This window comes from Echinops telfairi, unplaced genomic scaffold, assembly GCF_000313985.2.
Source record: "Echinops telfairi isolate 266 unplaced genomic scaffold, ASM31398v2 ScPeMD7_7468;HRSCAF=8506_0, whole genome shotgun sequence".
In the NCBI taxonomy this organism is placed as follows: Eukaryota; Metazoa; Chordata; class Mammalia; order Afrosoricida; family Tenrecidae; genus Echinops; species Echinops telfairi.
Genome location: NW_022111369.1, coordinates 35816210 through 35832494, shown reverse-complemented (window position 1 = coordinate 35832494; position 16285 = coordinate 35816210). Strand labels below are relative to the sequence as shown.

General features: G+C 40.0%; 1 protein-coding gene across 7 annotated transcripts in view; it reads right to left on the bottom strand.

Annotated features, from left to right (window-relative positions):
- Window positions 1–5530: 5530 nt before the first annotated feature.
- Window positions 5531–16285, bottom strand: part of HELQ (helicase, POLQ like) — a 52682-nt gene continuing 41927 nt past the window's right edge. For 6 of the 7 annotated variants that reach the window (XM_045284199.1, XM_013004854.2, XM_045284198.1 and 3 more), the window contains 4 exons: window positions 15766–15939; window positions 13768–13881; window positions 12647–12781; window positions 5531–6094 (listed from right to left, as the gene is read on the bottom strand). In XM_045284199.1, the coding sequence (XP_045140134.1) occupies window positions 5987–6094; window positions 12647–12781; window positions 13768–13881; window positions 15766–15939 (531 nt within the window). In that variant the 3' untranslated portion in view covers window positions 5531–5986. The remainder of the gene's footprint in view (window positions 6095–12646; window positions 12782–13767; window positions 13882–15765; window positions 15940–16285) is intronic. The other variant, XM_045284200.1, reaches the window with a different exon arrangement.

Sequence of the window (16285 nt, the reverse complement as noted above, 5' to 3'; positions counted from 1 at the left end):
AGGGCTCAAGTAGAAAGAAAATGTTTTGGAAATGTTGATGGCAACATATGTAGAAGGGTGCTTAATACAACTGAATGATGGATCATCATAAGATTTGTAAGAGCCCCCCAATTAAATGATTGATTTAAAAATGGGAGGAAAAAGACTTGGGTTTTAGAACAAAGATTGAAGAAAACCAAGTATCTTTCTTAGTGGTAGCATTTTTCAGAAGTGAGCTCAGTGGAGCATCTTGATGCTTAGATGGATGGCCTGATAATTTTACATTTGTCCTACAGAGAATGGGTTAGTTTTGATAGACAGCCACAGTGCTAATGAGGCCAATGTTATGGAGTTCACCTCCATCTGGCTCTGCCCATATTGCGGTCACAAGTGTCCACCTCTGTCACGTGTTTCACAAATATCTTTTACTAATCACAAGGGAGACCAGATGAGAAGGTAGGGATGGCTCAGCACAAACCATAACTTTATTCTTGATTCTCATTATTGTTTTAAGAGACGTATGTAATCTACAGATGGTGTGGCTCATCACATCCTCTTTGTAGAGCACTGTATAAAAGTGGTTCCCCATGATTTCCCTCCATGTCCTTCGTCCCTGACACTGTCCATTTCCCCTGCATTTCTAGCAGAGACCCGCTAGGACACTGGCCACCCTGGTGACAACTAAGCATCTCATCCAACAGAGATCATTAATCTGGAATAAGTTGCTTTCTTCTTGGCCTTTTTTGTGGCTATCGCTTCTTGGAAGAGAAAAGGAATTGAGATTTTTAGATTGTGTTAGGAAAAAGATCAGCACCTCAACGCAAAACCAGTTTTTTAGTGGTATTTCACAAACCGATCTGTGTTGGAAAAAGTGAGGCTAGAGTGCACCTTAGAGGCAAGGATGGCAACACTTCTTACCTACTCTGGACATGCTGTCAGGAGAGACCAGTCCCTAGAGATGGACATCGTGCTTGGTACAGTGGAGGAGGCAGCAAAAAAGAGGGAAACCCTCAAGGAGATGGATTGACATGGTGGCTGCATCAATGGGCTCAGGCATCGGAACAATTGTGAGCATGGCACAAAACCGTGCCGTGTTTTGTCCTGCTGTGCAAGCGTCCCTGTGGATCAGAGCCGACGCTGGCAACTAACAACAATGGTGGTATTTCATTGTGGTTTTGATCTACATTTCTCTAAAGGAAATGGAAATTGAGCCCTGATGGTGCAGTGGGTTAGGTTTTGACTGTTAACCTAAAGTCAGTGGTTCAAATTCTGCAAGCACGCCGTGGGAGAAAGATGAGACTGGCTCATCCTGCAAAGGGTTTCCGGGAGTCAGCGTCAACTTGATGCCAATGGTTTTTTGTTGACTGGCTGAGATACTTTGGACATGTCATCAGGAGAAACCAGTCCCTAGAGAACGACATCATGTTGGCTAAAGCAGAGGAAAAACATATTTGAAACATTGCATCTCTCTGGGAGGAAGTTATGGGAATATGAATGCAGGAGGGGCTAGAGATATTGCTGTCATGTAAAGACACTCAAGTACCTGATCTGCAGCAGTACATTGACAGGGAACTGCCGGAAATTCAGGCCGATTCAGAAGAGGACGTGGGACAAAGGATATCATTCCTGATGTCAGATAGAGCTTGGCTCAAAGCAGAGAATACCAGAAAGATGTTTACTTGTTTTCATTGACTATGCAAAGGCATTCAACTGTATGAACTATAATAAACTGTGGCCAACTTTGAGAAGAATGAGAATTCCAGAACACTTCATTGTGCCCATGTGGAACTTGTACATGGATCAAGAGGTAGAACAAGAGAACACTGCATGGTTTAAAATCAGGAAAGGTTTGTGTCAGGACTGTATGTAGGATAACTGGACAGTCCCTGTGGCCATTACATAATCTCCTGTCAACTTGTGAAGGGTGGAGTCTAGCCTGTCAATCAGGTCATAGCCAATGAGGCCTCTGTGTGGGCATGGCTTTCTCCTGGGGATTCTGGGAACTCCTGTCTTCCTCCCTGGAGGTGGGATACACACTCTCTCTGTGCTCCATCTCCCTGCAAGAAATTCCTGTTGACTAGCCACATGGAACTATGCTGATGGCAACCAGAGCCTTGGAGCTGGAGGAGCCACGTGGAGACCCACGCCAGTGCTAACATGCTTCCACCGCCACTGGGTCCCCAAGACTTTTCACACCCACTGGCCCATGATCTTCCTGATTCAGCATCGTTGCATGTGTTGCGTGAGCCTGTAGAGAAATTTATAGACTGGTATTGGACATATGGGCTAATATCGAACTTATGGACTTGAACTGGACTGTTTTCTTAATCTACAATTACTCTTTATATAGTCTCTGGATTTGTCACAGTCCCTCTCAGAAGGGTCACAAGGAAGGAAGGGATAAATCCAGAGTATGGTATAGAACTGATGAAACACATAACTATCCTCTAGTTCTTTAATATTTCCTCCTTTTACTATTATGGTTTTTGTTTTACCTCATTAGACTCATTTGTATAATTAAGATCATTCGAAACATGAAAGCCAAGATAGGTAACTCTTCAGAAACAGTAACAGGAGTAATAGCTCCCAGAGGAAGAGGGGGGTGGGATGAGGAGGAAGGGGGAGCTGATAGCATTGATGACTGTATAACCCCACTCAAGGGGAACGAAGTAAACAGAATTGTGTGAATGTCTATATTGGATGGTGTAAGATACGGCAAAAACAATAAATAAATAAGGGTTCCTGGAGGGTAGGTTGGGGGAGGGGATAAAGGGGAGCTGATATCAAGGAGTTCAAGAAAGAAAATGTTTTGAAACTGATTGTGGTAGTAATTGTACAATACTGCTAGATATGATTTAACTATGGAATGTTTTATCTGTAAGAGCACCTAATAAAATGATTTAAATAAATACAAACAGCATTCTATGATTTTTTTTAGTGTTTTAAAAATCAGTTTCCCTTTAATTCCGGAACTAATAGTTTCATTTTAAAACCACTTTTTCCTTAATAGAACACATTATTTATTAACTAACTTAAGTTGCTTGGGCATATTTTGCTTTCAAGTCATTATAAATGAAAAAATCTCTATTGAAATAAATTCATATAATCAATGCTCTATGATATGACCATTACATAATTCATAAGCAGTCATTTGTCTTTAAACCAAGTCAAAGTGTCTTTTAAGAACACCACCAACTAAAATAAACAATTCCTCTTTTCCTAACAGGACAGTGCTGTATGTTTGTTGAAGCATTTCACCTGGTATAATTTTGCATCAAAGTTTCTTAGAGTAGCTATTAAAAGTCTAAAATCTAAAGTAGGACTTTTTCTCCCAGCTTCTAGTTTGTCTCTTTACTCTGCTGTCAAAGTCCTTTACTGAACAAGTTTTGATTTATTCTCAATGAAGTCGTTTATCTAGTTTTGTTGTGTTATTTTGCTGTCACATTTAACAATCCATCATTAAAAACTAGGTCCCAAAGCAATACTTCTATATTCTCTGAGTAATTAAAAAAATTTTAGTTCTTATTTTTAGGCTTTTGATCCATTTTGTTAATTTTCCTTTACTCATATGATGTGAAGAATGAATCCAGCTTCATTCTTTTTCACGTGAATATCAAGTTGTCCCAGCACCATTTACGAAAGAAGCTATGTGGACTTGACATCCTTGTCAACAATCCATTTGGGGGCGTGTGAGTTTATTTCTGGATTCTGTTCCATCGGTCTGTGCACCTAGCAATGACGTCCCTTATCCACATCCTCTTCTGAATCAAACTTCAGTTTACAGCAGTTCCCTGTCAAATGCACTAACTACTGCAAACATTTAAAATCATCTTCAGGAAATCTCACTTGCATGTGACATAATTTGATAATGTCCACCTTTCTTTCTGGATGCTACAGTCAGTTGGCCAGGTAGCAGGCTCCCAAATGTCTTGCCATAGATGTGTGCTTCCAGTGCTGTGTGTGTTTGTGGAAACATTCCAGCTGGTATCTTCATGAAACTTTGCTCTTCTTTAATGCCAAGTTCGGCAGCTTGGATTTCTTCAATACTTAAAAAAGGATCAAAATTGTCAAATGCTTCCGAAGCAGTAATGGCTAGGTGCATGGACTGTACAAGGAGGCTGCCTGCCTTTGAGTCCCTGCTCTGCAACGATCTCAGCTAGAACCGAGAGCAATTTACGTTAAACCCTGTCTCCGTTGACTCGTAGTCCAACATATTCGCTGATTCATGGGGAGGGTAACAATAGCTGCTTCCTAGTGTTTTCTTAAGGATCAAATTAATTCTCACAAAGCACTTATAGCAGTGTCTGGTACGGAGAAAGTACTAGATAAATGATTACCATATCACGACGGTCTCAAGGACTTTAAGCATCAATAACTCAACTGTGGATCTATTTGCAAAGTTTCTATTGGCTATCTTAAACAAGTGAATAGAACTTTGACCAAACTAATTCAGTCCTCAGAGCTACTGCTAGTTGTTAACTTTTTTTGTGTGCTTATACAGAGTCATCTATTTTTGAGCTACACATCAGAAATGGGAGTGATTGAACTGTGGAATGGTATATCTGTAAGAACTCCCAATAAAATGATTAAAAAATAAAATTTGCTTACAAAAAATGAGAGTAAGTAGAGGTTATATTTGAGCTGTGATTAAAGACAATCTTCATATTGTTTCTTTAGGTTGTATCCGTTCTTCATAGCATCCTACTTTATGTGGTAAACTCTGATAGGTGTTGTGTGACATACAACAATTAACAGATCATAGCCCTCTGGGAGAGGTAGTAAACTAGTAGCGGAAAAAGGGGGGGAAAAAAAAGACAGGGGTACCAATGAGAGGTCCACAATGCTTTTAGGTAGGAAAGAGCATCCATACAAAGGGTGGAGAAGAAGACCCAGAAAAAAACAATCATATTGACGTAAATGGTGGGGGGAGCAGAGGGAAGACACAAAGCTGTCTGTCTGTAGACAATTGGACGTCTCTCACAGAAGGGTCACAAGGAATGGATGAGTCCTCCAGGATGCAGTATAGCACCGATGAAACACACAACATTCCTCTAGTTCTTTAATGCTTCCTCCCACCCCATCATGACACAGTTCTACCTTACAAATCTGGCTAGACAGGAGCATGCACACTGGTACAGATAAGAGCTCTTGATACATGGAATCCAGGACAGATAAACTTCTCAGGTACAATAATGGGAGTAGGGATACCGGGAGGATAGGAGGTAGGTGGGGAGAGGAATGGGGATTTTATTAAAATGATTGACATATAACTGCCCCCACCCCAAGGGGGATGAACAACAGAATGTGGGTAAAGGGAGACAGCAGTTGGTATATGGAAATAATACTTTATAAATAATCAAGGGTTCGTGAAGGAGGGAGGGTTGGGGAGGGAGGAACAAGTAGAAAGAAATGTTTTGAAAAGGATGATGACAACATATGTACAAATGTGCTTGGCACAATGGATGTATGGATTGTTATAAAAGCTCTAAAAGCCCCCAATAAAATGATTTTAAAAAAAAGGATCCAGGATACAAGTGAACTGGGGACAATCTCACAGAAGAGACAGCATTTGAGCATTTTTATTTGGCACTGAAAGGAGACAGTACATCTTTAAGATAATTTGCGGGCATAAAGCAGTTAGGAAATACGAGGGTTTGGGAATCACAGGGAAATTCCTAGGGCTAAGAGTAGTCCAGTTGGATGCACTTAAATAAAAGAATAAGGAAAGGTCTGGCTACAGTGGTAGGTTGAGGGTATGCTGAGGAAGCTGGACTTCATTATTTGGTGGGCACCATAGACTTCTGAGCAGAAAAAGAATGTGTAAGTATTGAAGATGGATTATTTTGGAAAAGGTTACTGTAATTATGGGGAAGGGCTATATTCAGACATAATCCACACTTTCTAGAGTACAAATAAAATGTATTTCTCACTCATAAAGTAGGGGAAATGCTTAATAAAATACATGTACAATAAATAATTCATTTTCAGAACTGTTCATTAGATGGCTTTATGGCTGTTCAGTGGAAGAAGCCACATTATCAGGGAAATCAGAAGGCAATTTCAGTAACTCTTCTATTTCTTCTTGCAAAGCTTCTGCTTTTTCATGTAACAGCATCTATAATAAAAAAAATCAAGACATGGACCTAAAATAACTGTTTCTAGAGAACTGCCAACATTTTTACCACCATCTACAAGATGCCTAAAGTCTTATGAATCAGTAAACTGGACATTAAAACTAATAATGAAATTGAAAAATGGGCACTTAAGAAAAGCAATTATCGCACATGAAGCTGAGGCATTTATTGAAAGCCATGTTAGCTGCTCACTGTTTTTAGTGTTCTAGAAATGACGGGGCTGTATACGCTCACAGATTTGTTTTACTGAAGACTTGGCCACTTAAAAATTAACTTTTAGTCTATAAAATCTAAGACAATTTTGCAAAAATTTAATTACCTCTTGAAATGGTCTATTTCACAAAGGTATTTTATTATTTCTCAATATGCTATCTTCTAAAAACCTAATCGTATTTCAAAGAAAAGTTTTATTCAAGCTCTTAGAGTTAACATGTTAATTTTAAAAGCCCAGCATAATACGCAAAGAAAGTATTTCTAAATACGACACACATATATCAACAAACATCTAGAAATAGGATGTTGGAATCTCTATAATTGGTTTAAAATCAGGAAAGGTATGCATCATGGCTGTATCCTCTCACCGTACTTATTAACTTTGATCCTGAGGAAATAATCGGAAAAGCTGGACCACACGAAGAGGAATGAGGTATCATGACTGGAGGAGGGCTTACTAACAACCCGAGATATGCAGAAGATACAATCTTGCTTGCTCAAAGTGAGGAGAACTTAGAGCACTTGCTGATGAAGATCAAGAATTGCAGCCTTCAGTGTGGATTACAACTCACTGTCGGGAAGACCAAATCCCTACAGCTGGACCAACGGGTAACTGAGATAAATGGGGAAGAGAGTGAGGCTCTCAGGGATTTCATCTTGCTTGGATCCACTATCAGTGCTCATGAAGCAGCATTAAGACATCAAAAGACACATTGCATTAGCTAAATCTACTGCCCAAGACTTCTTTAATGTGTTGAAAAGCAAGAATATTTATTGCTCTGAAACTAAAGTACGCCTGACCCAAGTCATGATATTTTCAATCCACTCATATGCATGTGAAAGTTTAACGTAATAATCAAGACCAAAGAAGAATCAATGCATTTGAACTACAATGCTGGCAAAGAGAATTACAAGTCCTGCGAACTGACAAAAGAGCAAACAAATCTGTCTGAAAGAAGTACAGCCAGAATGCTCCTGAGAGGCAAGGACAGTGAGACTTCATCTCACCTAGTTTGGACATGTCATCAGGAAAGACCAGTCCCTGGAGAAGAGCACTCAGCTTGATGAAGTGGAGGGAGGGGCAGCGGAAAGAAGAAACCCTTTGACAAGACGAATCGACACAGGACCTGCAACAACGGCTCAAACAAGACAAGTGCGAGGGTGATGCGTGACAGGGAGGTGTTTTGCTGTCATACATAGGATCACTTTGAATTTGAACCTACTGGATGACACCTACACATCTTTGTAACAGGGAGAAGTAGCTATAACATTTCTTTTATACATTTTTCAAGATAAAAATTTCAGAGAAATAATTAGAGGAACAAATCATATGAGAGCATAAAACAAACAAACAAGAACACTCAAACACTTGCTATAAAGCTATCTAGCATTGCTACAGCCCCTTGCTGTCAAGTTGAATTTGGACTCATAGTGACCCCATAGGATAGTGTAGAACTGCCCCATAGGATGTGCAAACTGCCACCTCCTTCTCTCATGGCCTGGCTACTGAGTTCAAACCATTGAACTTCTAGTTTGCAGCAGAATGCTTAACCACTATGCCACCACGGCTCCTTACATAGTATTACATGTAAGAGATTAAAATACAATCAGGTAGGTGTTCGAGTAGCTGAGGCAATGGTGAACATGCCAAATTAATCTCTTGACACATCCTCTAACAACAATCCAGATCAACAAGCGCAACACACTACACAGAGTCCGCGTGTCAGCATTATGACACCACAGAGAACATCATCTACCTCAGATTATTTAAAGTTAAAGAAAACACAAAACACCAATTTCCAGCAGAGCCATTTCTCCAGTTTCCACTTGAAGTGTTTGGGACATCAAGATGTGGTTGAAGTAGCATGGTACACACTCTACTTCATTGAACATGTGTTTCATGTAGACTATTTTCAGACCCAAAGTAAATTTCAGTAAGTCAAAAAAGATTGAAACCATATAAAGCATCTAACCCAGCCATAGTAAAATGAAGCTTCAAGTCAATCAGGAAAAATTACAAGTCTATTGGGTTATCAAAGAAATCAGTCTTAAGAATGTAGTAGAACAGGTACAAATCATTAGTTTTATTGAGTCTCGATCTTAGAGAACACATCATTTTAGTAGCTTATGTGACAAATTGGGAGGGATATTTAACGTGCTTTGTTGCAGACCCAAATATGACAGTGAAATTGCCGAAGCCCTTGTGGGATTGAGCTGTGAGTTGGCCTATCCGCTTGATGCCCAGACCATTTTTGTTGAAAGAGGCAGCAGACAGGTGACGGCTATTTAAACCTAGTCCGCTGGCAGATGTGCTCTCCAACTGCCTGTTACTTCAAACAAACACCTGGCATTGGTCCCTGCTGTGACAAAGTGTAAACACCTCTGTGGAAATTAGGGTTACAGAGAACTGCTGCCAGCTTCCCTCAGTTGAGCTAGATGGTGACATTAACACGTGAACTTTTTGAATACTGCCATGTGCCAACATTCAGAAGTTATGCGGCTAAGATCAAGAATAGAAATAATGTGTTATGCATGACATGGTGAACCAACATCTTCCATGTGTTGTTAATAAAAATCCATTATAAGTGAAGTAGTCCAACTGATTTCAATGTAATAGTATAAAAAAAAAGTATTGATGAAACTACCATCTGTCAAGTTTGGGCTTTTTAATCAAAGAGGTATACTCAGTTACCTGGAATGACATTAAAATCTTTTTCTTCTGCATTCAAAAAATCCCCTGACGTCGTCTTAAAGTTAGTCTGCCTGCTAGAGCATTATGCTATTTGAAGACCAGTCTACATGGGATCAAATGTATAGTAGATATTTGAAAGATCAGATAGAGACTTAATGGGGGATGAGTTTGTTAATGAGAGAAGAAGCACGATTGTTCAGCTGGAAGAATGCAATCAGTACCACTAAACTGTACATGGAGAAACTAGGTCTTACTCTGTGTGTTCTCAACAAAATAAAACTAGGAAAATCGTCCCTTTAAAAAAAAAGACATGGTTGAAAACAATCATTAGTGGATGAGAGAAAAGGAGGGCAGGGGAGACGTCGGACAGGGCAAGATACGACAGAATAATACTTTATAAATCATCAAGGGCTCATGAGGGAGCGGGGAGGGAGGGGAAAAATGAGACGTGATGCTGGGGCCTTAAGTGGAGAGGAAATGTTCTGAGAATGATCAGGGCAATGAATGTACAAATGCGCTTTACACAATGGATGTATGTATGGAATGTGATAAGAGTTGTAGGAGCCCCTAATAAAACGATTAAAAACAAAGAGACTTGGTTGAAAACAGTCAATAGTGGATGAGAGGAAAGGAGGACAGGGACAGAAGATCACATGAAAATCACCTCCCGGGGGAAAGATGGCCCCTGGGGCAGAAATTCTGAAAGATACTTTTGGCCAATTCCAACATTGCTGATAGAAAGGGTTATGGGGACTCTAGGACGCCGTCTTCTCTGTGCCTTTAGGGGAAAGAAGACGTTAAAAGGAAGAGGTGCTTTTCGGAAGGAAAAAGAATGGGGAAGGGAAAGTTGAGGAACGCACAGGACAAACATGAGCCCTGGTGGCACAGTGGGGAAGTACCACCAGCTGCCTACACAGGAAAGACGTAGCAGTCTGCTTGTGTGAGTTTTTACAGCGGCGTCAACTCTATGGGGCGGTTCTCCTATCCTGGTGGGTGGCTAGGAGAAGGAATCCACTCCACAGCTAAGGGTTTAGAGGAGAACAAAAAGACACTTCTAAAAAAATCAAAGGACCCTGTTACTGAATTGAATTGTGTCCCCACCGAATAGGTGTTGTGAATCTTAACCTCTATGCTTGTGATAGGGTACTGGTTGTGAAGTGGTTTCCCACTGGGCTGGCCTAACTAACCACAAAGTCTGCAGGCTGAAACTACCAGCTGCTCCTCGGGACTGACAGTCTCCTTGGAAACTCAAAGGAGCTGTTCTACCTTGTCCAATAGGGTCGGCATGGGTGGGCATCGGCATGGACTCGTTGGCAGTGAGTTTGGTTATTATTTTTTAAATGTCTGTGATTACAATCCCATTGTCTTTATTTTATTAATGAGGTGGGGGTACCTTGAGTCAATCTCTTTTGAGATGTAAAGAAGATTGAACAAAAGAAAGGAGGAGAGATAGGGAAAAGAGATGCCAAGCCAGAAGATGGTCACTCAGGAGCAGCAGCTCAGGAGAGACCAGGGCCTTCCTCCACAGTAGATTCAGAGAGAGTCTTCCCCTAGAGCCAGCACCCTGAATTTGAACTTCTAGAATTCCAAACTGTGAAGAAATAAATTTCTGATTGTTAAAGCCATCCACTGGTGGTATTTCTGCTACAGTGACAGTAGATAACTAGAGCATTAGATAAAACCGTCGTCCCCAGAACCAAAGTAATCCAACAAAGAATCCATACTTTTCCGAAGTGTCAGAAGAGTGAGATCTGGAGTTTGGATTATCACGAACTATTCCAAATAGCCCGCCTGTCCAAGAAATGCAGAGGCATACGCAAGGCCCATCTTTATACACGTAGTTAGAACTCACAGAGAAAACAGAAACTCTACTCAAAGCGCTTTGTCATAAAAATCTCCCTCTCCTGGGTGCGAGAGGAAGGGAGGGCGAAGTAATGCAGTGCCTCGCGGGCAAGCGATGGGCAATGAAGAAACCTGGAAACAGAAGAATGGCAAAACATGCTAACTGTCAGTGCCACTGAATTGGACATGTGAAAAACTGCTGACATGGCAAGGGTTTTGCTATATGTATTTCTACCACCATTTTAAAAAGAAAGAACCAACCGCCTACATGGGATCAAGAAACACAACATGAATTCTACTTAAAAAAAAAAAGAAAACCGTGAAGAATAAAATAAAAATCTAAACACAACCCTCAGAAGTGCACAGTCTCCATACGCACTCAGAAGAGACTATAAGCAATGGCAGGAAAACCCCAAACAAAGAGATACACACCACGAATACAAAGTCCCCAAACTAAGAAAAGAAATAAACCAGAGGGAGGCAAAATGAAGTAAACGTTGATTGAGTTCAGGAAAAAAGATAGGAGAAAAGGGGTAAGATCATCTAAAAAATAAACTCTACATAACTCCGTGCCCATGGAAGAAAAGATTTCAGTAAAAACTGAATTAGATCTGTAGAAGAACAGGAAAACAATCGAGAATGACCATAAGATAAAAGAGAGTAAAAAGGGTCAGAGATTGACATAAGATGGATAACTACGGAAAACCTAAAGGAACAAACAAACAAATGATTTAAAATGGAAATTTAAAAATTCTAGAAATAAAAGAAGTGAAGATAAAGCTGGAGAAAAGAGGTTATTGCTTCTCAACCTTCGGACTGAGATCAAGTGTGGAGAACAGAGGCTAATGTTACATGGGGACAGAAGCCACAGGGATAGGAAGGGAACATTTCCGTGGGATACATGAGGGGTTCAAACAGTTCGTGGGAATGGCACTAAAATGTAATGGACTCTCCCCACAAACTTTTGAAGCTCCCTGAGAACTGTTCTCTAGTGTGTAAGTTCCCGTTTAGCCTCTAAGACGTTACTAAAATCACTTCCTGACCCGCCTTGACCACCTATTTACAATGACAACCCCTCTTCCCTTCCCATACGCATAAATGCATACACACATTTCTGAACCTCTTCAGCATGAAGTTGCAGCCCCTAATACGTCCACAGTTACAATGACGGCTTAGGACACGGCCCCGTTGTACGTAGCTACAGTTGCTGTGAGTGCAAATCAATTCCATGGCAACTTACAGCAGCAACAGAACAAAAACATCTAGCAATAGCTCCTCGAGGGGCAACAGGTTAAGTGTTGAGCTGCAAAAGGAAAGGTTAGCGTTTGAACCCACCAACAGCTGCACGGGTGCAAGATGAGGCTGTCTGCTCTGTAAAGATTCGTAACCTCTGCTCTACTCTGTCTTCCAGGGTTGAGGATCGATTTGAAGGTAGTGGGAAGCTCCTTGCCAATGACGGTGACCCACCGTGGGAAGAGCATCCATCGGGAAGCTGAAGAAAGGACTGGGCAGAGTATGCCTGGGGGCAGCACTCGACAGTTTCCACAGTTCCTGGTTCTGCACCAAAGCCTTCCAATTGCCTTTGTTTCCTAGAAGGTGCTTTTTTCCCTTTTCAGCAAGTCCTCTTTCTCAATAGATGCAATATTTTTATCCATATATTGTGTGAGTACATACTTTTGTGTGTTATAGAAATAAATTGTTATGCAATGTTAAATGTTTTTATGCTTAAAGTCTAACGTGATCACACTATATTATAAAAATCTAAAAAAATGGTTTGCTTGCTTACCTTTGCGGATGAAACAATCTGCTTGGCCTGACGTCTTGATAAATGATTAACTGTCTTTATTAGCACCTCAGGATCTGCATTAGCTAAGTGTATTAAACTTTTGTAGCCAGCACTGTATAATTGTTTTGCTCGACCCTGAAAGTGTTAAGAAAAATCAGTAATATCACATTTTGGGATGATGAGAAAAAAAAATATATGACTTACTCCAAGGGAAAAAAATTCATGTGCAAGAGCTAGGAATAAATTAAGATGATAAAATCAGTATAAGGAGATAATGCATGAGAATTCGGAGGACTTTTAAAAGATGCATTAGGGTAGGTCTATTCTGTGCAGCCAAAGTCAGTGGTGTGGGCTGCATGTAGGAACTAGAAACCCACTCAGGCACTTAGGTTAGTGGCAAAAGTTTGGATCCCTAAGCAAAATGTCCTAGCTCAACGTCATTAAAATGGTCTCACTCATCCAACCTCTGGTGTAGTGGTTAAGCATTGGGCTGCGATCTGTATGGCTGGCAGTTCAAAACCACCAGCAGCTCCGTGGGAGAAAGATTGGGTTTCCTACTCCCATAAACAGTCTCGGAAATCTACAGGGGTTTCGCTATGAGGAAGCATTGATTTGATGGCAGTGAGTTTTTTTTTAGTCTACCCAGGAGACCAGTGTTGTTTTTAGTTTGAATAATTCATGATTCAAGAACTGAATAATGAAAACAGAAATCGAGGGTTAGTTGAAATACAGAAAGCCAAAGAACTAATTGAAGTGATTTTTCTCACTTTCATAAAAATGTAAGTGATCCTTGTTGCCACCAATTCAGCACTACTTTATATAAGCATTGACTCTACACTGAAAGAAGGGAGTAGAAGGAGAAAGAGGGTCCAGGAAAAGTGGTAGCAAGAACAGCTTGGGGACAGTTGCCTCAGCCCTATGGTAGGCTGGTTATCTACTGATCTATCTACTATGATTTTTCACCAGATTGACAAGAGGCTTCTTGAAGGCCATGGCAGTTACCTATTTTTTTTAAAAGAATTTTGCTGTTATCTACCCTGAGCTAAGACTTCACAAAGTAGCAAATCTTATTTTTCTGTTAGTTGAAATAATATCAACTGAAACATTTGGAAGCTACTGACCTCTAGAACTCCAGTCACTTCCATGAGAGGGATTAGCTCTGCCTTTACACAGTACGTCAGCTTCTTGGTGAGTTCTACCAAAAGGGCTTCATATACCCAAAACTCCTCCAGCTCCTATGGAAAACAAAGGAATAGACAAAGTTTACATTTCATGAGTGATTTCAAATTGTCCTTTCTGTGGGAAGAGGCTCAGAGAGGGCGAGTCTGGACCTTGGGGTAGGCCAGCAAAGACTCCAAGTATAATTGTTATGAGGAAGTACAGCAGCGATTCTAAGATATTTAATGAACTGGTTTTATTGATTAAAAAAGATAGAAAACTAAAAAAAAAAGAAGAAGCGATTCATCATTCTTATCAAACATTAGAAAGTAAATGACTAAGATTTTTCTTCCCAAAGTGTCTAAAAACAATTTCTACTTCTGGAAATTTATTTTGAAGAAAATATATGAAGCTGCCAGCTAAATATTTCTCATGACTAGCTATCAAATTACAGTTGTTTTTCAAATTCTAAATACAGACCTCTCTCACTTGAATAATCTTATACGAGCTTAGGTTCTTATTGCTAAAAAATCGCTGCCATTGAGTCAGTTCCAATAGCAGTCTTACTCGACAGTAAAGCTGGCTCTTTGGGTGTGAGAGTGAAATGTGTGTGAGAGCAGAAACCCTCCCTCGCCTTTCTCCTGTGGAGCTGCTGGTGGTTTCCAACTGCTGCCCAGCTGGTTACTCGTCATGTCTCATGTCTCCAGGGCGCCTCGCGTTTTACAGTCCCGAGTACAGCTCAGGCACAGGTTATTTGGGAGAACACTTTGAAATATGAAGAACAATAAACCTAGAAGAGCTTTGGAAAATATCTGATACATTTACAGACGAGCTTGTCCTTATTACCCAGACATTTCGTTTGCTGCCTCGCTAGAATATGCTCATGCAATGTAAGCAAATATCACAAAATCAGCATAAAAGTGATATTTATAAAGGCAAATTGTTAAAATAATTATCACTCACTCCAAAGTCAAGTCTGTTTGGATTATTTAGTTCCTTCATGAGTATACATGATAGAATGGATGGGTGGTTAAGCTGGGAAAATGATGTACATGCCAAATTTAGAAAGCTAGATTCATGAGAAAAGAAGTTTCTCAAAATGATGTGAATTAGGAGGAACTCTGAAAGGGACGGTGAGACCGGTTTCTCAATGAAGAACATCATCAACGCCCACAAATAACACATGCAGAGATTCTTGTATATTCATTCCTTGCTGCGTAGATTCAAAACAACAAAAATGAACATTAAATACATGTGCATATACAGATAAATACATAAAAACATTTATACACAGGTAATGTCATGAATCAAAAAGATGAAAAAAATCCATACATCTTGGAAGAATCATTTTGCTACTACGCAGATAAAGTTTTAAATGAAGTAAAATTGGCATTATAAATAAACAAAAAAGTATCCATGCAGAAAACTCTAGTGAGCTGTGTTGTGGTACTTAGGCAGTTTTCAAAGTTTCTTCCAGTGAAATTTTCAAACAACAAAAAAACAAATTCATGCCAAATACAGCCCAAATAAAGCTTTCCTCTTGGGCTGCTTTATGAAATACAGATCTGATGTAGAAGCCCCAAATAGCTACCTGGTGTCAGAGACAAAGATGGCAATCAGGGGATCAAGGCACAAAGCGATCACATGTTAAGCGCTGAACACGGAGACCACAATAACCAAACACTTTATGTCTCTCATGAGAAAGATACACAGCATTGACATCACTGTAGAAACGTGGTTTGTCAATGTTCATCCCAAATACCTGAAATTATTCCTGGAGGCTACAAGGGTAGGGAAGCTATGTGCTTTCTATTTGCTGTTTTTTCTAAGCAGATAAAACCAAAGATGCATTGTTAACACAAATGTTGAGAGTTTTCGCGTAACAAGATAAGTCAATAAAGAGAAAACACTCATTGGCTTAAGTTTAGCAACAAGGAAAATGGCTTGTTTAGTAGAATTACCTCACAGAAATGTAGTACACAAGATGAGAATGAGGCAGCTCCAGTGAGAAGATTTTGTATATACCCTCGAGGCATATTAAATTTATCAGATACGCTCCAAACATTGGTCTCTTTGAGCAAGGTATAAAGAATAAAAGACAGGTACAGTCGGTTGACAATGTCCTTGTCCACTTTCTAGGAAGATACAATCAAATAAATGTATGCTTGTTTTCCATTCAAATTAGACAAGAAGATAAAGTGAATGAAATTATACTGTCCCCCTTCCCCTAAAAAAACTGAACAATCACTGTCCAGTTGATTCTGCATCAAGCACCCTATAGGATAGCGTAGACTTGCCCCATAGTGTTTCCAAGGCTGTAATCTTTATAGAAGTAGACTATCTTATCTTTTGCCTAGAGAACAACTACTGGGCTTGAACTACTAACCTTTTGCTTAGCAGCTGAGCGCTCAACTACTGTGCCACCAGGACTACAGGGTAGTAAAATCAGTATGGTTCCACACAAAAATTAAAACATAAAAA